At 46.4% G+C, this 24,296-nt stretch overlaps 1 protein-coding gene across 4 annotated transcripts in view; it reads left to right on the forward strand.

Moving 5' to 3' along the window:
• Positions 1–24,296, forward strand: part of LOC140429045 (nipped-B-like protein) — an 817,118-nt gene that overhangs the window by 511,659 nt on the left and 281,163 nt on the right. For all 4 annotated transcript variants that reach the window (XM_072515574.1, XM_072515576.1, XM_072515575.1 and 1 more), the window contains one exon: positions 825–957. In XM_072515574.1, coding sequence (XP_072371675.1) covers positions 825–957 — 133 coding nt within the window. The remainder of the gene's footprint in view (positions 1–824; positions 958–24,296) is intronic.

Below are 24,296 nucleotides of genomic sequence, written 5' to 3' on the forward strand. Positions count from 1 at the left end.
TACGTGGCAAGTGATATTTGTGCCAGGCAATGACCATCTCCAACAAGAGAGAATCTATCCATCTCCCCATGACATTCAAAGCCATTATCATCGCTGAATCCCCCTGCCAACAACATCCTGAGAGTTATCACTGATGAGAAACTGAAATAGGCCAACCATATGAATACTGTGGCTACAAGAGTAGGTCAGGACTAGTAATTCTGTGGTGAGCAACTCCTCTCCTGGCTCTCAAGTCTGTCCACCATCTACAAGGCACATCAGGAGTGTGATGGCGTACTCTCCACTTGCCTGGATGAGTGTAATTCCAACAACGCTCAAGCTCAACACCATCCAAGGCACATCAGCCCCCTTGATTGGCACCCCATTCACCACCTTAAACAATCACTCACTCCATCACACAGTGGCATCAATGTGTACCTTCTACAAGATGCACTGTAGCAACTCACCAAGGCTCCTTCAATGGCACCTCCCAAACCCGTGACTTCTACTGCCAAGAAGGACAAGGGCAGAAGATGCCTAGGCACAACACCACCTGCAAGTTCGCCTTCAAACCATTCATTGTTGCTAGGTCAAAATCCTGGAACACTCTAACAGCAGGTGAATTGCAATGGTTCAAGAAGCAGCTCGACACTGCCACCTTGAGGCAATGTAGGGATGGGCAAAAAATGCTGGCAAAGCCAGGACCAGGAAGGTGTTCCTCTGTCAGTTCTGTATGGCAGTGTTTATAAACACAATGTCTGAGCGAGCTTTGTTACGTTAGTGTTTAAGTGTTTGTGCTAAGACTTTGGGCTGGTGATCAGTAATGAATTTCTCTGCTTCTGTAGGTGTGGCAGCAAACAAGGAGAAGAGGATTACAGACCACTCTTTGAAAACTTTGTTCAGGATCTCCTTTCCACTGTTAACAAACCAGAATGGCCGGCAGCTGAATTGTTGCTGAGCCTCTTGGGCAGGCTACTGGTAAGGGGCTGCTTCATAATGTACCTGTGTCGGTTTGAGGCTTCCTGTTTTGACTGTTGAAATTAGGAGTAAGAGGGGAATATATTCCCACTGAGACCTGCGATTTGGAAAGCAATTTAATTCATCAGATTCTAAGTGGATATGTGATTGTGTCAAATGTTTAATGAGAGGTAACCATATTGTGTAAGTGTCAATCAGTATAGTTATCATTCCCTGTGTGAGGAGGAGATGCCTTAAATTGTTGAAGCTGCCGTGGTGGCACGAAGTGTGGATTTCAAAGAGGGAATGTGCCGACTGGGCCTTGGATAAAGGATTGGAAAGAGGCGCAGCTTTGGGTGAAGGGTATGGGGCTGGTTTAGCACAGTGGGCTAAATGGCTAGCTTTTAAAGCAGACCAAGGCCAGCAGTGCAGGTTCAATTCCCATACCAGCCTGCCCGAACAGGTGCCGGAATGCGGCAACTAGGGGCTTTTCACAGTAACTTCATTTGAAGCCTACTTGTGACAATAAGCGATTTTCATTTCATTTCACAGTAGCAAAAGGAAAATGCGAAAAGCCTGTCTCATTTAGACAGTGGTCCAGCTGAGAATGTTGCTCGCTCATCTCCTAAACCCCACAGGGGCCATGAGCAGTGGCCACGTCGAGCAACCTCTATTCAATATCCTCAAGGCCATCAGACAAGTGCCAGGAGACTGCAGTCACAACAGACTTACAACTCATAGAATTTACAGTGTGGAAGGAGGCCATTCGGCCCATCGAGTCTCACCGGCCCTTGGTAAGAGAACCCTACTCAAGCCCATACCTCCAACCTATCCCAGTAACCCCACCTATCTTTTGGACACTAAGGAGTAATTTAACACTGCCGATCCACCTAACCGGCACATCTTTGAACTTCTCCGAGATAGTTGCAATGAAATGAAAATCGCTTATTCATAGAATTTACAGTGCAGAAGGAGGCCATTCGGCCCATCGAGTCTGCACCGGCTCTTGGAAAGAGCACCCTACCCAAGGTCAACACCTCCACCCATCCCCATAACCCAGTAACCCCACCCAACACTACGGGCAATTTTGGACACTAAGGGCAATTTATCATGGCCAATCCACCTAACCTGCACATCTTTGGACTGTGGGAGGAAACTGGAGCACCCGGAGGAAACCCACGCACACACGGGGAGGATGTGCAGACTCCGCACAGACAGTGACCCAAGCTGGTATCGAACCTGGAACCCTGGAGCTGTGAAGCAATTGTGCTAACCACAATGCTACCGTGCTGCCCTTATTGTCACGAGTAGGATTCAATGAAGTTACTGTGAAAAGCCCCTAGTCGCCACATTCCGGCGCCTGTTCGGGGAGGCTGTTACGGGTATCTTTAGGATTGTTTCTAGTGACTTTATTCTCCACATTTATTGGCTGTTGGTTCAAAGAACAGTGAACCCCACCACCTGGAGGAAAAGAGACACTTCCTGGCATCCAACTAACTTTTGGCCTGGAGACTTTACAGGTGTCTTCCCTCTGCTTAATATTTAGAATAGTCTGAACTGCACCCAATCCATTCTGCATTTTAAACCTCAGTCAAAAGGTAGGCCATGCTCAAAATAGAAATGTCACCTCCTCTTGGTGGAATGCATTCTAGGTTATTGAGGAACGTAATGATGGGGACACTGGCCACAATCTTCCAGGAACTCCTTCGTTAAGGGAAGGTGCCAAAGAACTGGCAGATTGTACATGTTACACCTCTGTTCAAACTTTGTGGCCAGCTGGTCTAGTGTTGGTAGTGGATAAAATTGTCCAAGTTAACGTTTGTTCTTACTTGATAGCCAGCATGGATTTATTAAAGGCAATTTGTGTTTGACAAACTTGGTAACTCTTTACAGCAATGGGGAGGGGTGCTGGGGATACTGCAGTTATTATTTCAAATTATTTACCGGATTTGGGCGTCACTGGCTAGGCCAGCATTTGTTGCCCTTGAGGTGGGGGTGAGCTGCCGTCTTGAACCACTGCAGTCCCTGAGGTGTAGATTCACCCACTGTGCTGTTAGGGAGGGAGTTCCAGGATGTTGCCCCAGTGACAGTGAAGGAACGGCGACATATTTCCAAGTCAGGATGGTGAGTGACTTGGATGGGGAACCTCCAGGTGGTGGATCCCCAGGTATCTGCTGCCCTTGTCCATTTTTTCCCGAGACCCACTTTTACCCTCCGGCCGGCCTTGGCGGCCCACGCCGGCAACAGATGAATCTGCTCACTATCTCACTTGCTATGTCATTCAATGTTACATTTCTGTTAAGGACTTCAGCTGATGATTTAGGTTCTCGCTGCATCCTTTGAAAAAAATCAAGATATTTATGGTTGAACTCACCATGCTTAGTCTTCAAATGCCTTTGAAATTTAGAGGGTTTTAAACTCTCATTTACCAGTATTTCTCTGCATATAACCTACATGGGCTTTGCATTGGCACAATTGGATCGTCCGAAGCCTTTCCCAGAGTGGAAGAGTCCGTTACAGGGGGCATAGGTTTAAGGAGCGAGGGGCAAGGTTTAAAGGAGATGTACGAGGCAAGTTTTTTTACACAGAGGGTGGTGGGAGTCTGGAACTCGCCGCTGGGGGAGGTAGTGGAAGCAGATACGATAGTGACGATTAAGGGGTGTCTTGACAAGTACATGAATAGGATTGGAATAGAGGGATATGGTCCCCGGAAGGGTAGGGGCTTTAGTTCAGACAGGCAGCATGCTCAGCGCAGGCTTGGAGTGCCGAAGTGCCTGTTCCTGTGCTGTAATTTTCTTTGTAATTAACAAAGCCATACCTCAAGAAATCATCTTTACATTGCTTTATTCACAATTTCAGTTCTTTCTTTGTTTATAATGATCCATCTTGAGTTCTTCGCAGTCTGTTGTGTTGCTTGCTCGCAGCTAGAAAATGGAGGAATCCCTCCTCTGATTTGGTGCCAAAAGCACGGATGTACAGGGCACTTGATGTCAGTGTAGGTGCCGGACGTGTAAGCTGCTCTCTGCTGCCGCTTCCAGCCGGAACCTGCATCGTTCTGTTTAAAAGCCGGTCATGGTCGTTGGGCACTTCTCCCGTGATCGGGAACACTGCGACCAATAGATCTGCGACTCTCCCAGCACCCTCCCGCGACACACATTGATGTGATGTGGCATTGCGTAAATAGCATGTTAATTGAATAAATTTGGAGTGATGTGTCAATGACAATTGACATCTGATAACGTACGGAATAGGAGCTGAAGTATTTAGCCCCTTAATCTGTTCTGACATTTAACTAGATCATGACTGATGATTTATTTCCCTGCATTATCTCCATACCCGATATCTTTAAGAACTAGAAATTTATCGATCTCTGTTTTGAACAAATCAATGATTGTTGCCCCTGAGCCCCCTCGGGTAGCGAATTCCAATGATTCACTATCTTTTCAGTTAAACAATTCCGCCTCCCCTCAGTCCAAAATGGCCTATTTCTGATTCAGAGACTTTGTCCCTGGTTCTAAACCCCCTCAGCCAGGGAAAATAGTCTTCCTACATCCACCTTGTTGAGTTTTGTAAGAATTTTGTATGTCTGAATTAGATCACCTCTCGATCCATTAAATTCCAGAGAATATAGAACCAGTCTCTCTCGATCTTCAACGTAGGATAATCCTGCCTACCCCGGAATCGAATCTGGTGAACTTTTGCGGAAATCCCTTTATGGCCAGTATATCCTTCCCTGGGTAAGGAGACCAAACCTCTACACACTATTCCATGTGCCATCTCACTATGGCTCTCTGCAACTGCACTTAGAATCCATAGAACCCCAACAGAAGGAGGCCTTTTGGCCCATCGAGTGTGCACCAACTCTCTCAAAGCCCACACTATCTAGCCCCACTGCCCTGCCCTATCCCCATAACCCCACCAAAACTGTAGATCTTTTGACTGTGGGCGGTAACTGGAGCACCCGGAGGAAACCCATGTAGACACGGGAGAACGTGCAGGCTCCACACAAACAATCACCCAAGACCAGAATTGAACCCAGGTCCAAGCCTTTGGTGCTGAGAGAAAGCAGGATGTCTGCGTGGGTTTCCTCCGGGTGCTCCGGTTCCTCCCACAAGTCCCGAAAGACGTGCTGTTCGGTGAATTGGATATTCTGAATTCTCCCTCTGTGTACCCGAACAGGCGCAGGAATGTGGCGACTAGGGGATTTTCACAGTAACTTCATTGCAGTGTTAATGTAAACCTACTTGTGACAATAATAAAGATTATTATTATTATAACCTCTGTGCCACCCGTTTCTTTACTCACTCTGTTGCAATGAAGACCAACATTATATTTGCCTTTATAATTTTTGCAACTGCATTTTATCTTTCAGTGACTTGTGAACCAGGGCCGCTCGGTCCCTTTGGACATGTTGCTAACTTTGGTTGGCTCTTAATTCGTTGCCCGTTGGGTCTTTTACTGAATTTGCTCTGTTCCTATAACCTTTGCTCTAGAGTCGCCAGGTATCTTTATGATACCGCCACGCGGTTCAAGTATTGATCAATAACTCAACACACCAATTAGTAAGATTCAAATCAAAACACATTTATTATACACAGTAAATCACTACGCATGCATAAACTCTACTTTCTAGACTATTCTCTATCACTAAAAGGCCTATACTTAGCTTTGGAATTGGCCCACCAGGTCAGGGGAACAAATGGCCTTTTGTTCGATTCTGAGTCTGCAGGATTCAAAAGCTGGTATGGACTGGTAGCTAGGAGCACCTATCTCGTAGCGAGCGTTGACTGGAGACTTACTTGGTTGATGCGGCAGCTTGGGCAGTTCACTCTCAAGGGTTGATTCGCTGTTGAGTGACCCTGTCAAGACGGAGGATTTGAACTTGGGGACTCTATTTTATAGTCCCCAGGGGCTTCAAGCCCCTTCGGGGCAGACCCCGTACCTGGTTCCAAGTGATTGGACTGCGTTTCGATCACTTGGATCGATTTCTCCAATACTGGAGTTGTTCCATGATCGCTGGGCGGTCCCTAAGTGTCCGTTGGCCTTCCTTTGTCTTGGCTCCTGCCGGCGCCGAGGAGTCTGGCTTGGCCTTATTCACCTTAAGTGTTTCAATTGTGCCCGGGAATTGCTCATTAATATGCAGATGGCTGCTGGTTTCAGTGCTGTCTGGGCTTTTGCAAGTTCTAATACACAGGATTTCTGCACTTGCTAGTTTTTGCCTGTGTTGGCTGAATTTCCCTGCAGCCTTTGTGGATCTCCATTTTAAGTCTGGAAGTGGCCAACCCAGGTGGCTACAGACATCAGCACTTTGCAATCTGTCCCCATTTGAGAAATACTCTGCACCTCAATTCCTCATTCCAAAGTGGATAACTGTCCACTTATGTATGTTCCATTTGCTATGTTGCCCATTGTGTTCCAGTTGCCCATTCACTTAGCCTGTCTAAATCCACCTTGCAACCTCCTCACCACTCGCATTCCCAACAAGTTTTGTGTCATCAGCAAACTTGGAATAATTATATTTGGACCCCGCATCCAAATCAGGCCCCAAGCATTGATCCTTGTGGTAGCCGGCTGATCACTGCCTGCCAACCTGAAAATTACCCGGTTATTCTCACTGCTTTTTGTCCTGTTAATTAATCCTCAATCCATGTCAGTATTTTTTTCTATTCTTCCATAGCATGTGTTGTTGGCTAGGCCAGCATTTCTTACTCTCCCAATTTCCCTTGAGCAGGTGGCAGTGAGACCCTGCCTTTACCACTGCAGTTGATGTGGTGCAGGTACAACCACAGTGCTGCAGGAAGGGAGATCCAGGATATTGACTCAGTGGCAGTGAAAAAATGGCCATGTTGTTGCAGGTCAGAATAGTGGGTGGCTTGAAGGAGAATTGCAGCTGGTGGTGTTTCCATGCGTCTGCTGCTCTTTTCCTTTGAGAGATTAAGGTAACCAGTTTGCAAGGTGCTGTCGAAGGAGCCTTAATGAGTTCCTCCAGTGCATCTTGTAGATGGTACATGCTGCTGCCACCGTGTCCTCGGTGGTGGAGGGGTGGAAGGGGAGTCAATCAAGTGTGTTGAATGGTGTTGAGCTTGAATATAGTTGCCAAGTGGAGATTATTACAAACAATTCCTGACTCGTGCTTTGTAGGTGGCCCAGGCTTTGAGGAGTCGGGGGGGTGAGTTATCACAGAAACTCCAGCCCCTGACCTGTTTTTATAACCACAGTATTTTTATGTCTCGTTCAGTTCAGTTTGTGGTAATTCCAGGATTTTGATAGTGGGGACTCCAGTGATGGTAATGCCATTGAATGTCAAGGGAGGCTCTTGTTGCAGATGATCATTGCCTGACTCGTGTGGCACAAATGTTTATTGCCACTTATCAACCCAAACCTGAATACTGTGATTCACCTGAGGAAGGAGCAGTGCTCCGAAAGCTAGTGTTTGAAACAAACCTGTTGGACTTTAACCTGGTGTTGTAAGACTTCTTACTGTGCTCACCCCAGTCCATCTCCACATCATGGCCTGTCCAGATCATGCTGCATATGAGAACTGACTGCTTCAGTATCTGAGGAGTCACTAATGATGCTGAAGGTTGTGCAATCATCGGTGAACATCTGTACCTCTCATCCAAGGTTGGATTGAAGTTCATTGATGAAGCAGCTGAAGATGGTTGGGCCTAGGAGAATACCATGAGAAATATTTTGCCATGATGGCCTGGGATTGAGATGACTGACCTCCAACAACTACAACTTTCTTTATTTGTGCTAGGTAACACTGCAGTTTTCTTCCCCTTTTCCCATTGATTTCAATTTTGCCAGATGCCACATTCAGTCAAATGCTGCCCTGCTGTCAAAGGCAGTCACTCTCGCTTCACCTCACCTCACCACTTGAGTTCAGCTCTTTTACCCATGTTTGTACCCAGCTGCAATGAGGTCAAGAGTCGAGCCTCAGTGGAGGAACCAAACTGAGCACCAGTGTGCAGATTATTGCTGTTTGCAAGCACTGTTGATGAGACTTTTCATCACTTAGATTTTTTTTTTTAAATAAAAATTTAGATTACCCAATTCTTTTTTTCCAATTTAGGGGCAATTTAGTGTTCACCTAGCCTGCACATCTTTTTTTGGGTTGTGGGGGCCAAACACGGGGAGAATGTGCAAACTCCACACAGACAGTGACCCAGAGCCGGGATCGAACCTGGGACCTCGGTGCCATGAGGCAGCAGTGCAAACCCGCTGCGCCACCGTGCTGCCCACTTTTCATCACTCTGATGATGATTGAGATTAGACTGATGGACAGTAATTTGAGTTGTGTTTTCCCTGTTTTTCTGAACAGGATTTACATGTGCTATTTTCCACATTGCCAGTATGTAATTGTACTGAAACAGCTTGGCTGGGGTGTAGCTCGTTCTGGAGCACAAGTCTTCAGTACGTTGCTGGAACGTTGCCTGAATATTGCCTCTGCAATGCCCAGTGCCTTCAGCCAGTTTGGAGGTCACATGGAGTGAATCGAGTTAGCTGAAAAGTGGCAGCTGTGATGCTGGGGACAGAGGGACGAGACCAAGATCGAACACCCATTTCTACATTTCCACGTTTCGATCTACTAATCCAAGATCATTTTTCACTGCTCATGTCATGCTTTATTGACAGAGCGGCCCCAGCACCTTTTTCATTTTTGTTTATCCTTTCAAAATGTCAGTGCTGTTGAATATTCAGTTCCCAGATTTGGCCACTTTCTAACTGGATGACTGTAATGGTTATAATATAAACATTGGCGAGGACTGGTTACCTCGAGTGGCAATTTCTTTGAGTGACTGCAGGATTCTAGCCTTTGACTTGCCCTTGTTGCCACAGTTTTTATATAGTTCAGTTTATGCCATGCATTTGATCAGATTTGAATAGTTGTGGAGCGTTGATATTAAAACGGCAGCATCCTGCCGTGAGTCCAGGACGTCTTTCTGAAACTCCTGGTTCTGTTGTGAAGTCGGGCAGTGAAGTTCAAATCCACAGACTGATTATCTCATTGTTTTGGTTCATTGGCAGTACTTTAAGGTTGGCATCCCATAATCTTATTTCACTCTGCATTTTGGACATTGCGTGTGTGTGTGTTTGTTATAAAGATCATGTGTTCCAGGGCATTAACTGCTGGAGGCACACACTGACTTGTTCTCCAGCGAGCTGAGCAAGCAAGGATGACACGGAGAAGTGTGAGAACTTGCATTTATTTCTATGCATTTTGAGATTGAGTTGTGAGTGAAGTGAGGCCATTGACTGAAGAACAATGTAATCAAATTGGATGTTGGGAGACCAACAAAGAAGGTATTTAATCAAAAAGAGCCAAATATGTGTGAAATCCGAACCGGCCCGTGCATTGTTAACATTATGCACACCAATGAGAATATATTGATAAGGATTCAGGAAAGCCACCATGCTGAATTTTGATTTGATTTATTATTGTCACATGTATTAGTTTACAGTGAAAAGTGTTGTTTCTTGCATGCTGTACAAACAATGCATATCGTACATAGGGAAGGAATGAGAGACTGCAGAATATAATGTTAGTTATAGCAAAGTGTGGAGAAAAGATCAACTTAATACGAGGTAGATCCAGTCAAACGTTTGATGTCAGCTGGGAAAATGCTGTTCTTGAGTCGGTTGGTACGTGACCTCAGACTTTGGTATCTTTTTCCTGATGGAAGAAGGTGGAAGAGAGTATGTCCGGGGTGCGTGGGGTCCTTAATTATGCTGGCTGCCTTTCCGAGGCAGCGGGAATTATAGACCGAGTCAATGGATCGGAGGCTGGTTTGCGTGATGGACTGGGCTACATTCACAACCTTTTGTAGTTCCCTGCTGTCTTGGGCAGAGCAGGATCCATACCCAGCTGTGATATAACCAGAGAGCTAACGAAGGATAAGTATGGGAAGTTTAAGAAACCTTGGATAACAAGGAATGTTGCGAACCACATCAAAAAGATAAAGGCTTTCGTATGATCTAGAACGGTGGGAACAGTCGAACCCTTGAGGAATATAAAGAAAGTATTAAGGTACTTAAGCGGGAAATTAGGAGGGCTAGGAGGGGTCATGAAAAGCCTTGGCAAGTAGGATTAAGGTGAATCCCAAAGCTTTTTATTCATATGTAAAATGCAGGAGGGTGGCCAGGGAAAGGATTGGACCACTTAAGGACAATGGGGGGAATCTATGTGTTGAACCAGAAGAAATGGGCAAGGTACTAAATGAGTACTTTGCATCAGTGTTCGAACAAACAAAGAACAAAGAAATGTACAGCACAGGAACAGGCCCTTCGGCCCTCCAAGCCCGTGCCGACCATGCTGCCCGACTAAACTACAATCTTCTACACTTCCTGGGTCCGTTTCCCTCTATTCCCATCCTATTCATGTATTTGTCAAGATGCCCCTTAAATGTCACTATCGTCCCTGCTTCCACCACCACCTCCGGTAGCAAGTTCCAGGCACCCACTACCCTCTGCGTAAAAAACTTGCCTCGTACATCTACTCTAACAGTTGCCCCTCACCTTAAACCTATGCCCCCTAGTAATTGACCCCTCTACCCTGGAGAAAAGCCTCTGACTATCCACTCTGTCTATACCCCTCATAATTTTGTAGACCTCTGTCAGGTCGCCCCTCAACCTCCGTCGTTCCAGTGAGAACAAACCAAGTTTATTCAACCGCTCCTCATAGCTAATGCCCTCCATACCAGGCAACATTCTGGTAAATCTCTTCTGCACCCTCTCTAAAGCCTCCACATCCTTCTGGTAGTGTGGCGACCAGAATTGAACACTATACTCCAAGTGTGGCCTAACTAAGGTTCTATACAGCTGCAACATGACTTGCCAATTCTTATACTCAATGCCCCGGCCAATGAAGGCAAGCATGCCGTATGCCTTCTTGACTACCTTCTCCGCCTGTGTTGCCCCTTTCAGTGACCTGTGGACCTGTACTCCTAGATCTCTCTGACTTTCAATACTCTTGAGGGTTCTACCATTCACTGTACATTCCCTACCTGCATTAGACATTCCAAAATGCATTACCTCACATTTGTCCGGATTAAACTCCATCTGCCATCTCTCCGCCCAAGTCTCCAAATAATCTAAATCCTGCTGTATCCTCTGACAGTCCTCATCGCTATCCGCAATTCCACTAACCTTTGTGTCGTCTGCAAACTTACTAATCAGACCAGTTACATTTTCCTCCAAATCATTTATATGTACTACAAACAGCAAAGGTCCCAGCACTGATCCCTGCAGAACACCACTGGTCACCGCCCTCCAATTAGAACAGCATCCTCCCATTGCTACTCTCTGCCTTCTATGACCTATTCAGTTCTGTATCCACCTTGCCAGCTCACCGCTGATCCCCTGTGACTTCACCTTTTGTACTAGTCTTACCATGAGGGACCTTGTCAAAGGCCTTACTGAAGTCCATATAGACAACATCCACTGCCCTACCTGCATCAATCATCTTTGTGACCTCCTCGAAAAACTCTATCAAGTTAGTGAGACACGACCTCCCCTTCACAAAACCATGCTGCCTCTCACTAATACTTCCATTTGCTTCCAAATGGGAGAGAAATTACTGAAATTCTCTCCAGTAATTTCCCTACCACTGAAGTAAGGCTCACCAGCCTGTAGTTCCCTGGATTATCCTTGCTACCCTTCTTAAACAGAGGAACAACATTGGCTATTCTTACCGGGACATCACCTGAAGCCAGTGAGGATCCAAAGATTTCTGTCAAGGCCTCAGCAATTTCCTCTCCAGCCTCCTTCAGTATTCTGGGGTAGATCCCATCAGGCCCTGGGGACTTATCTACCGTAATATTTTTTAAGACGCCCAACACCTCGTCTTTTTGGATCTCAATGTGACCCAGGCTATCTACACACCCTTCTCCAGACTCAACATCTGCCAATTCCTTCTCTTTGGTGAATACTGATGCAAAGTATTCATTTAGTACCTCGCCCATTTCCTCTGGCTCCACACTTCGATTCCCTTGCCTATCCTTCAGTGGGCCAACCCTTTCTCTGGCTACCCTCTTGCTTTTTATGTACGTGTAAAAAGCCTTGGGATTTTCCTTAACCCTATTTGCCAATGACTTTTAGTGACCCCTTCTAGCTCTCCTGACTCCATGCTTAAGTTCCTTCCTACTTTCCTTATATTCCACGCAGGCTTTGTCTGCTCCCAGCCTTTTAGCCCTGACAAATGCCTCGTTTTTCTTTTTGACGAGGCCTACAATATCTCTCGTTATCCAAGGTTCTTGAAAATTGCTGTATTTATCCTTCTTCCTCACAGGAACATGCCGGTCCTAAATTCCTTTCAACTGCCACTTGAAAGCCTCCCACATGTCAGATGTTGATTTGCCCTCAAACATCCGCCCCCAATCTAGGTTCTTCAGTTCCCGCCTAATATTGTTATAATTAGCCTTCCCCCAATTTAGCATTCATCCTAGGACCACTCTTATCCTTGTCCACCAGCACTTTAAAACTTACTGAATTGTGGTCACTGTTCCCGAAATGCTCCCCTACTGAAACTTCTACCACCTGGCCGGGCTCATTCCCCAATACCAGGTTCAGTACCGCCCCTTCCCTAGTTGGACTGTCTACATAGTGTTTTAAGAAGCCCTCCTGGATGCTCCTTACAAACTCTGCCCCATCTAAGCTCCTGGCACTAAGTGAGTCCCAGTCGATATTGGGGAAGTTGAAGTCTCCCATCGCCACAACCCTGTTGTTTTTACTCTTTCCAAAATCTGTCTACCTATCTGCTCCTCTATCTCCCGCTGGCTGTTGGGAGGCCAGTAGTAAACCCCCAACATTTTGACTGCACCATTCTTATTCCTGATCTCTACCCATATAGCCTCACTTCCCTCTGAGGTGTCCTCCCGTAGTACAGCTTGTGATATTCTCCCTAACCAGTAGTGCAACTCCGCCACCCCTTTTACATCCCCCTCTATCCCGCCTGAAACATCTAAATCCTGAAACGTTTAGCTGCCAATCCTGCCCTTCCCTCAACCAGATCTCTGTAATGGCAACAACATCATAATTCCAAGTACTAATCCAAGCTCTAAGTTCATCTGCCTTACCCGTAATACTTCTTGCATTAAAACATATGCACTTCAGGCCTCCAGACCCACTGTGTTCATCAACTTCTCCCTGTCTGCTCTGCCTCAGAGCCACACTGTCCCTATTCCCTAGTTCTCCCTCAATGCTCTCACCTTCTGACCTATTGCTCCCGTGTCCACCCCCCTGCCATACTAGTTTAAACCCTCCCGTGTGACACTAGCAAACCTCGCGGCCAGGATATTTATGCCTCTCCGGTTTAGATGCAACCCGTCCTTCTTATATAGGTCACATCTGCCCCGGAAGAGCTCCCAGTGGTCCAGATAACGGAAACCCTCCCTCCTGCACCAGCTGTTTAGCCACGTGTTTAGCTGCTCTATCTTCCTATTTCTAGTCTCACTGGCACGTGGCACAGGGAGTAATCCCGAGATTACAACCCTAGAGGTCCTGTCTTTTAACTTTCTGCCTAGCTCCCTGAACTCCTGCTGCAGGACCTCATGCCCCTTCCTGCCTATGTCGTTAGTACCAATATGTACCACGACCTCTGCCTGTTTGCCCTCCCCCTTCAGGATGCCCTCTACCCGTTCGGAGACATCCTGGAGGCAACCAGGGAGGCAACATACCATCCTGGAATCTCTTTCACGTCCACAGAAGCGCCTATCTGTGCCCCTGACTATAGAGTCCCCTATTACTATTGCTGTTCTGCGCTTTGACCCTCCCTTTTGAACATCAGAGCCAGCCGTGGTGCCACTACTCTGGCTGCTGCTGTTTTCCCCTGATAGGCTATCCCCCCCAACAGTATCCAAAGGGGTATACCTGTTCGAGAGGGGGACAACCACAGGGGATTCCTGCACTGACTGCCTGCCCTTTCTGGTGGTCACCCATTTCTCTGCCTGCACCTTGGGTATGACCACATTTATATAACTGCGATCTATGACGCTTTCCGCCACCTGCATGCTCCTAAGTGCATCCAATTGCTGCTCCAACCGAACCATGCGGTCTGTGAGGAGCTCCAGTTGGGTGCACTTTCTGCAGATGAAGCCATCCGGGACGCTGGAAGCCTCCCGGACCTGCCACATCTCACAGTCAGAGCACTGCACCCCTCTAACTGACATTGCGTCAATGAATTAGTAAATTAAAGTTAAAAGTTAAAATTTTAAAAATTAAAAAAAAAAATTGACTTAACTATCTGTTTCCTGGCACTAGATTTCTACTATAAATGTGAAAGCTAAATATAGTACTCTCCGATCTCTGGCTTAGATATCCCTCTAAATTATAATTAAGTAATTATGTTTAATTAGTTACCAATGCTTAATTTTTTATATTTAGTGTAGATTCCCAACCAGCCACTCAGGTCACAGCTTTTCTGTGATGTCACTTCAGACCCCCCCCCCCCCCCCCCCCCCCCCCACCCCACACACACCATTTGAAAAGGTATAAAAGTAAAAATGAGTAAAAATCACTTACTTACCTTCTGAGGGTCTCAGATGTCCTCAGGTTCTCTCCCTGACAGAGACTGCTCCTCCTCCTCCGAACGGCTCCCGAAACTAGGCCGCGATCTTTTTAAATCTCCGCTCTGACTCTCAGCTCCGGCGCTTTTTAAATCTCCGCTCCGACTCGCAGCTCCCGCGCTTTGTAAATCTCCGCTCCGACTCGCAGCTCCCTCTCTTTTTAAATCTCCGCTCCGACTCGCAGCTCCCGCGCTTTTTAAATCTCTGCTCCGACTCGCAGCTCCCGCGCTTTTTAAATCTCCGCTCCGACTCGCAGCACCCGCGCTATTTAAATCTCCGCTCCGACTCGCAGCTCCCGCGGTGTTTAAATCTCCGCTCCGACTATCAGCTCCCGCGCTTTTTAAATCTCCGCTCCGACTTGCAGCTCCCGCGCTTTTTAAATCTCCGCTCCGACTCGCAGCTCCCGCGCTTTTTAAATCTCCGCTCCGACTCGCAGCTCCCGCGCTTTTTAAATCTCTGCTCCAACTCAGCTCCCGCACTTTTTAAATCTCTGCTCCGACTCACAGCTCCCGCACTTTTTAAATCTCTGCTCCGACTCACAGCTCCCGCGCTTTTTAAATCTCCAAAGAAAGGGAGTTTGTGGAAAATGATTCCTGGGTAGGGTGTGTGGATAATCTGGGCCATGTTGACATCGAAAAGGAGGTGGTATTGGGTGTTTTAAAAGACATCAGGGCAGATAAGTCTCCTGGGCCGGATGGGATTTGCCCCAGAATACTGTGGAAAGCAAGGGAGGAAATTGCTGGCACCTTGACTGACATCTTTGTATCCTCATTGGCTACAGGTGAGATCCCAGAGGACTGGAGAATAGCTAATGTGGTAACCCTGTTTAAGAAATGTAGCAGGGATAATCCTGGAAACTATAGGCTGGTGAGCCTCACGTCAGTAGTAGGTAAATTATTGGAGAGTGTTCTTGGGGACAGGATTTATACCCATTTGGAAACCAATGCAGTCATTAGCGACAGACAGCATGGTTTTGTGAGGGGGAGGTCGTGCCTCACTAACTTGATCGTGTATTTTGAGGAGGTGAGGAAGATGACTGATTGAGGGGTGGGCGGTGGATGTTGTTTACATGGACTTCAGTAAAGCCTTTGACAAGGTGCCTCATGGCAGAATGGTACAAAGCGTGAAGTCACACAGGTGAAAGGTGAAAGATCAAAAATGAAAGATCAGAGGTGAGGTGGCAAGATAGATACAGAACTGGCTCGGTCACAGAAGGCAGAGGGTAGCAGTAGAAGGGTGTTTTTCTGACTGGAAGGTTGTGACTAGTGGTGTTACACAGGGATCGGTGCTGGGGCCTCTATTGTTTGTGGCGTACATAAACGTTTTGGAGGAAAATGTAATCGGTCTGATTAGTAAGTTTGCAGATGACACCAGGGTTGCTGGAGTGGCAGGTAGTGTTGAGGATTGTCAGGATACAGCAGGACCTGGATTGGAAACTTGGGCAGAGAAATGACAAATGGAGTTTAATCCGGACAAATGTGAGGTAATACATTTTGGTAGGTCTAACATAGAGGGGAAATATACCATAAATGGTAAAACTCTTAGGAATACGAAAAGTCAGAGCGATCCGGGCGTGCAGGGCCACAGATCTTTGAAAATGGCAACACAAGTGGACAAGGTAGTCAAGAAAGCATACTGAATGCTTGCCTTCATTGGACGGGGCATCGAGTATAAAAACTGGCAAGTCATGCTACAGTTGTACAGAATCCCAGTAAGGCCGCACTTGGAATATTGCGCACAATTCTGGTCTCCACATTACCAGAAGGATGTGGAGGCTTTGGAGAGGGTGCAGAGGATGTTTACCAGGATGTTGCCTGGTCTGGAGAGTGTTAGCTATGTTGAGAAGCTGAATAGACTCTGATTGTTTTCAATATCCGAGGGTATCAAACTATTCAGAAGGACAGAGTGGATGGTAAGGGAGGTGGTGTAGCTCTGTTATTTAAGGATGACATCCGGGCAATAGTAAGGGATGACATCGGTGCTATGGAGAATAAGGTTGAATCCATTTGGGTGGAAATCAGGAATAGTAAGGCGCAAAAGTCACTGATAGGAGTAGTCTATAGGCCACCAAATAGTAACATTATGGTGGGGCAGGCAATAAACAAAGAAATAACAGATGCATGTAGAAATGGTACAGCAGTTATCATGGGTGATTTTAATCTACATGTCGATTGGTTTAACCAGGTCGGTCAAGGCAGCCTTGAGGAGGAGTTTATAGAATGTATCCGCGATAGTTTTCTAGAACAGTATGTAATGGAACCTACGAGGGAACAAGCCGTCCTAGATATGGTCCTGTGTAATGAGACAAGATTGATTCAGGATCTCATAGTTAGGGATCCTCTCGGAAGGAGCGATCACAATATGGTGCAATTTAAAATACAGTTGGAGAGTGAGAAGGTAAAATCAAACACTAGTGTTTTGTGCTTAAACAAAGGAGATTACAATGGGATGAGAGAAGAACTAGCTAAGGTAGACTGGGAGCAAAGACTTTATGGTGAAACAGTTGAGGAACAGTGGAGAACCTTCCAAGCGATTTTTCACAGTGCTCAGCAAAGGTTTTTACCAACAAAAAGGAAGGACGGTAGAAAGAGGGAAAATCGACCGTGGATATCTAAGGAAATAAGGGAGAATATCAAATTGAAAGAAAAAGTAGCAAAGATTAGTGGGAGACTAGAGGACTGGGAAATCTTTAGGGGGCAACAGAAAGCTACTAAAAAAGCTATAAAGAAGAGTAAGATAGATTATGAGAGTAAACTTGCTCAGAATATAAGAACAGATAGTAAAAGTTTCTACAAATATACAAAACAAAAAAGTGGTTAAGGTAAATATTGGTCCTTTAGAGGATGAGACGGGAGATTTAATAATGGGAGATGAGGAAATGGCTGAGGAACTGAACAGGTTTTTTGGGTCGGTCTTCACAGTGGAAGACACAAATAACATGCCAGTGACTGATGGACATGAGGCTTTGAAAGGTGAGGACCTTGAGAGGATTGTTGTCACCTAATGTGGTAGAGATGGGCAAGCTAATGGGGTTAAAGGTAGACAAGTCTCCTGGCCCTGATGGAATGCATCCCAGAGTGCTAAAAGAGATGGCTAGGGAAATTGTAAATGCACTTGTGATAATTTACCAAAATTCACTAGACTCTGGGGTGGTCCCGGCGGATTGGAAATTAGCAAACGTGACACCACTGTTTAAAAAAGGAGGTAGGCAGAAAGCGGGTAATTATAGGCCAGTGAGCTTAACTTCGGTAGTAGGGAAGATGCTGGAATCTATCATCAAGGAAGAAATAGCGAGGCATCTGGATGGAAATTGTCCCATTGGACAGACACAGCATGGGTTCATAAAGGGCAGGTCGTGCCTAACTAATTTAGTGGAATTTTTTGAGGACATTACCAGTGCGATAGATAATGTGGAGCCAATGGATGTGGTATATCTGGATTTCCAGAAAGCCTTTGACAAGGTGCCACACAAAAGGTTGCTGCATAAGATAAAGATGCATGGCATTAAGGGGAAATGTTGTAGCATGGATAGAGGATTGGTTAATTAATAGAAAGCAAAGAGTGGGGATTAATGGGTGTTTCTCTGGTTGGCAATCAGTAGCTAGTGGTGTCCCTCAGGGATCAGTGTTGGGCCCACAATTGTTCACAATTTACATAGATGATTTGGAGCTGGGGACCAAGGGCAATGTGTCCAAGTTTGCAGACGACACTAAGATGAGTGGTAAAGCAAAAAGTGCAGATCATACTGGAAGTCTGCAGAGGGTTTTGGATAGGCTAAGTGAATGGGCTAGGGTCTGGCAGATGGAATACAATGTTGACAAATGTGAGGTTATCCATATTAAAACATGCTGCTGCGCAGAGAGACCTGGGTGTGCTAGTGCATGAGTCGCAGAAAGTTGGTTTACAGGTGCAACAGGTGATTAAGAAGGCAAATGGAATTTTGTCCTTCATTGCTAGAGGGATGGAGTTTAAGACTAGGGAGGTTATGCTGCAATTGTTTAAGGTGTTAGTGAGGCCACACAAACAAACAAAGAACAAAGAAATGTACAGCACAGGAACAGGCCCTTCGGCCCTCCAAGCCCGTGCCGACCATGCTGCCCGACTAAACTACAATCTTCTACACTTCCTGGGTCCGTATCCTTCTATTCCCATCCTATTCATATATTTGTCAAGATGCCCCTTAAATGTTCCAATCGTCCCTGCTTCCACTACCTCCTCCGGTAGCGAGTTCCAGGCACCCACTACCCTCTGTGTAAAAAACTTGCCTCGTACATCTACTCTAAACCGTGCCCCTCTCACCTTAAACCTATGCCCCCTAGTAATTGACCCCTCTACCCTGGGGAAAAGCCTCTGACTATCCACTCTGTCTATGCCCCTCATAATTTTATATACCTCTATCAGGTCTCTCCTCAACCTCCTCCTTTCCAGTGAGAAGAAACCAAGTTTATTCAATCGCTCCTCATAGCTAATGCCCTCCATACCAGGCAACATTCTGGTAAATCTCTTCTGCACCCTCTCTAAAGCCTCCACATCCTTCTGGTAGTGTGGCGACCAAAATTGAACACTATACTCCAAGTGTGGCCTAACTAAGATTCTATACAGCTGCAACATGACTTGCCAATTCTTATACTCAATGCCCCGGCCAATGAAGGCAAGCATGCCGTATGCCTTCTTGACTACCTTCTCCACCTGTGTTGCCCCTTTCAATAACCTGTGGACCTGTACTCCTAGATCTCTTTGACTTTCAATACTCTTGAGGGTTCTACCATTCACTGTATATTCCCTACCTGCATTAGCCCTTCCAAAATGCATTACCTCACATTTGTCCGGATTAAACTCCATCTGCCATCTCTCCGCCCAAGTCTCCAGACAATCTAAATCCTGCTGTATCCTCCGACAGTCCTCATCGCTATCCGCAATTCCACCAACCTTTGTGTCGTCTGCAAACTTACTAATCAGACCAGTTACATTTTCCTCCAAATCATTTATATATACTACAAACAGCAAAGGTCCCAGCACTGATCCCTGTGGAACATCACTGGTCACAGCCCTCCAATTAGAAACCTGGAGTATTGTGTTCAGTTTTGGTTTCCTTACTTGAGAAAGGACGTACTGGCACTGGAGGGTGTGCAGAGGAGATTCACTAGGTTGATCCCAGAGCTGAAGGGTTGGATTAAGAGGAGAGGTTGAGTAGACTGGGACTGTACTCGTTGGAATTTAGCAGGATGAGGGGGGATTTTATAGAAACATATAAAATTATGAAGGGAATAGACAGGATAGATGCGGGCAGGTTGTTTCCACTGGCGGGTAAAAGCAGAACTAGGGGGCATAGCCTCAAAATAAGGGGAAGTAGATTTAGGACTGAGTTTAGGAGGAACTTCTTCACCCAAAGGGTTGTGAATCTATGGAATTCCTTGCCCAGTGAAGCAGTAGAGGCTCCTTCATTAAATGTTTTTAAGATAAAGATAGATAGTTTTTTGAAGAATAATGGGATTAAGGGTTATGGTGTTCAGGCCGGAAAGTGGAGCTGAGTCCACAAAAGATCAGCCATGGTCTCATTGAATGGTGGAGCAGGCTCGAGGGGCCAGATGGCCGACTCCTGCTCCTACTTATGTTCTTATTAGATAGACGGAGGTTGAGGGGTGACCTGGTAGAGATCTACAAGATTATGAGGGGCATGGATAGAGTGGATGGGCAGGCACTCTTTCCCAGGGTGGAGGGGTCAGTCACCAGGGGGCATAGGTTTAAGGTCCATGGGGCAATGTTTAGAGGAGATGTGCGAGGCAGGTTTTTTACACAGAGGGTGGTGAGTGCCTGGAACGCGTTGCCAGGGGAGGTTGTGGAAGCAGATACATTAACGGCGTTCAAAAGGCATCTTGACAAATACATGGATAGGATGGGTATAGAAGGATACGGCACAAGGAAGTGCTGAGGGTTTTGACCAAGTGTGGTATTAGGCAGGTGCAGGCTAGGAGGGCCGAAGGGCCTGTTCCTGTGCTGTATTAGAACATAGAACATAGAAAATACAGCACAGAACAGGCCCTTCGGCCCACGATGTTGTGCCGAACCTTTGTCCTAGATTAATCATAGATTATCATTGAATTTACAGTGCAGAAGGAGGCCATTCGGCCCTTTGAGTCTGCACCGGCTCTTGGAAAGAGCACCATACCCAAACTCAACACCTCCACCCAACACCAAGGGCAATTTGGACATTAAGGGCAATTTATCATTGGCCAATTCACCTAACCCGCACATCTTTGGACTGTGGGAGGAAACCGGAGCACCCGGAGGAAACCCACGCAGACACGGGGAGGACGTGCAGACTCCGCACAGACAATGACCCAAGCCGGAATCGAACCTGGGACCATGGAGTTGTGAAGCAATTGCGCTATCCACAATGCTACCGTGCTGCCCTTAAGAACAAATAAATCTACACTATATCATTTTACCGTCATCCATGTACCTATCCAATAGCTGCTTGAAGGTCCCTAATGTTTCCGACTCAACTACTTCCACAGGCAGTGCATTCCATGCCCCCACTACTCTCTGGGTAAAGAACCTACCTCTGATATCCCTCCTATATCTTCCACCTTTCACCTTAAATTTATGTCCCCTTGTAATGGTGTGTTCCACCCGGGGAAAAAGTCTCTGACTGTCTACTCTATCTATTCCCCTGACCATCTTATAAACCTCTATCAAGTCGCCCCTCATCCTTCTCCGCTCTAATGAGAAAAGGCCTAGCACCCTCAACCTTTCCTCGTAAGACCTATTCTCCATTCCAGGCAACATCCTGGTAAATCTTCTTTGCACCTTTTCCAGAGCTTCCACATCCTTCCTAAAATGAGGCGACCAGAACTGTACACAGTACTCCAAATGTGGCCTTACCAAAGTTTTGTACAGCTGCATCATCACCTCACGGCTCTTAAATTCAATTCCTCTGTTAATGAACGCGAGCACACCATAGGCCTTCTTCACAGCTCTATCCACTTGAGTGGCAACTTTCAAAGATGTATGAACATAGACCCCAAGATCTCTCTGCTCCTCCACATTGCCAAGAACTCTACCGTTAACCCTATATTCCGCATTCATATTTGTCCTTCCAAAATGGACAACCTCACACTTTTCAGGGTTAAACTCCATCTGCCACTTCTCAGCCCAGCTCTGCATCCTATCTATGTCTCTTTGCAGCCGACAACAGCCCTCCTTACTATCCACAACTCCACCAATCTTCGTATCGTCTGCAAATTTACTGACCCACCCTTCAACTCCCTCATCCAAGTCATTAATGAAAATCACAAACAGCAGAGGACCCAGAACTGATCCCTGCGGTACGCCACTGGTAACTGGGATCCAGGCTGAATATTTGCCATCCACCACCACTCTCTGACTTCTATCGGTTAGCCAGTTCGTTATCCAACTGGCCAAATTTCCCACTATCCCATAGAACATAGAACAATACAGCGCAGTACAGGCCCTTCGGCCCACGATGTTGCACCGAAACAAAAGCCATCCAACCTACACTATGCCATTATCATCCATATGTTATCCAATAAACTTTTAAATGCCCTCAATGTTGGCGAGTTCACCACTGTAGCAGGTAGGGCATTCCACGGCCTCACTACTCTTTGCGTAAAGAACCTACCTCTGACCTCTGTCCTATATCTATTACCCCTCAGTTTAAAGTTATGTCCCCTCGTGCCAGCCATATCCATCCGTGGGAGAAGGCTCTCACTGTCCACCCTATCCAACCCCCTGATCATTTTGTATGCCTCTATTAAGTCTCCTCTTAACCTTCTTCTCTCCAACGAAAACAACCTCAAGTCCATCAGCCTTTCCTCATAAGATTTTCCCTCCATACCAGGCAACATCCTGGTAAATCTCCTCTGCACCCGCTCCAAAGCCTCCACGTCCTTCCTATAATGCGGTGACCAGAACTGTACGCAATACTCCAAATGCGGCCGTACCAGAGTTCTGTACAGCTGCAACATGACCTCCCGACTCCGGAACTCAATCCCTCTACCAATAAAGGCCAACACTCCATAGGCCTTCTTCACAACCCTATCAACCTGGGTGGCAACTTTCAGGGATCTATGTACATGGACACCTAGATCCCTCTGCTCATCCACACTTTCAAGAACTTTACCATTAGCCAAATATTCCGCATTCCTGTTATTCCTTCCAAAGTGAATCACCTCACACTTCTCTACATTAAACTCCATTTGCCACCTCTCGGCCCAGCTCTGCAGCTTATCTATATCCCTCTGTAATCTGCTACATCCTTCCACACTATCGACAACACCACCGACTTTAGTATCGTCTGCAAATTTACTCACCCACCCTTCTGCGCCTTCCTCTAGGTCATTGATAAAAATGACAAACAGCAACGGCCCCAGAACAGATCCTTGTGGTACTCCACTTGTGACTGTACTCCATTCTGAACATTTCCCATCAACCACCACCCTCTGTCTTTCAGCTAGCCAATTTCTGATCCACATCTCTAAATCACCCTCAATCCCCAGCCTCCGTATTTTTTGCAATAGCCAACCGTGGGGAACCGTATCAAACGCTTTGCTGAAATCCATATACACCACATCAACTGCTCTACCCTCGTCTACCTGTTCAGTCACCTTATCAAAGAACTCAATAAGGTTTGTGAGGCATGACCTACCCTTCACAAAGCCATGCTGACTATCCTTGATCATATTATTCCTATCTAGATGATTATAAATCTTGTCTCTTATAATCCCATCCAAGACTTTACCCACTACAGACGTGAGGCTCACCGGTCTATAGTTGCCGGGGTTGTCTCTGCTCCCCTTTTTGAACAAAGGGACCACATTTGCTGTCCTCCAGTCCTCTGGCACTATTCCTGTAGCCAATGATGACATAAAAATCAAAGCCAAAGGTCCAGCAATCTCTTCCCTGGCCTCCCATAGAATCCTAGGATAAATCCCATCAGGTCCTGGGGACTTATCTATTTTCAGCCTGTCCAGAATTGCCAACACCTCTTCCCTACGTACCTCAATGCCATCTATTCTATTAGCCTGGGGCTCAGCATTCTCCTCCACAACATTATCTTTTTCCTGAGTGAATACTGACGAAAAATATTCATTTAGTATCTCGCCTATCTCTTCAGACTCCACACACAATTTCCCATCCCTGTCCTTGACTGGTCCTACTCTTTCCCTAGTCATTCGCTTATTCCTGACATACCTATAGAAAGCTTTTGGGTTTTCCTTGATCCTTCCTGCCAAATACTTCTCATGTCCCCTCCTTGCTCGTCTTAGCTCTCTCTTTAGATCCTTCCTCGCTACCTTGTAACTATCCATCGCCCCAACCGAAACTTCACACTTCATCTTCACATAGGCCTCCTTCTTCCTCTTAACAAGAGATTCCACTTCCTTGGTAAACCACGGTTCCCTCGCTCAACGCCTTCCTCCCTGTCTGACCGGTACATACTTATCAAGAACACACAGTAGCTGATCCTTGAACAAGCCCCACTTATCCAGTGTGCCCAACACTTGCAGCCTACTTCTCCACCTTATCCCCCCCAAGTCACGTCTAATGGCATCATAATTGCCCTTCCCCCAGCTATAACTCTTGCCCTGCGGTGTATACTTATCCCTTTCCATCATTAACGTAAACGTCACCGAATTGTGGTCACTGTCCCCAAAGTGCTCTCCTACCTCCAAATCCAACACCTGGCCTGGTTCATTACCCAAAACCAAATCCAACGTGGCCTCGCCTCTTGTTGGCCTGTCAACATATTGTTTCAGGAAACCCTCCTGCACACAC

The sequence above is a fragment of the Scyliorhinus torazame genome, chromosome 9 (assembly GCF_047496885.1).
Source record: "Scyliorhinus torazame isolate Kashiwa2021f chromosome 9, sScyTor2.1, whole genome shotgun sequence".
Lineage (NCBI taxonomy): Eukaryota > Metazoa > Chordata > Chondrichthyes > Carcharhiniformes > Scyliorhinidae > Scyliorhinus > Scyliorhinus torazame.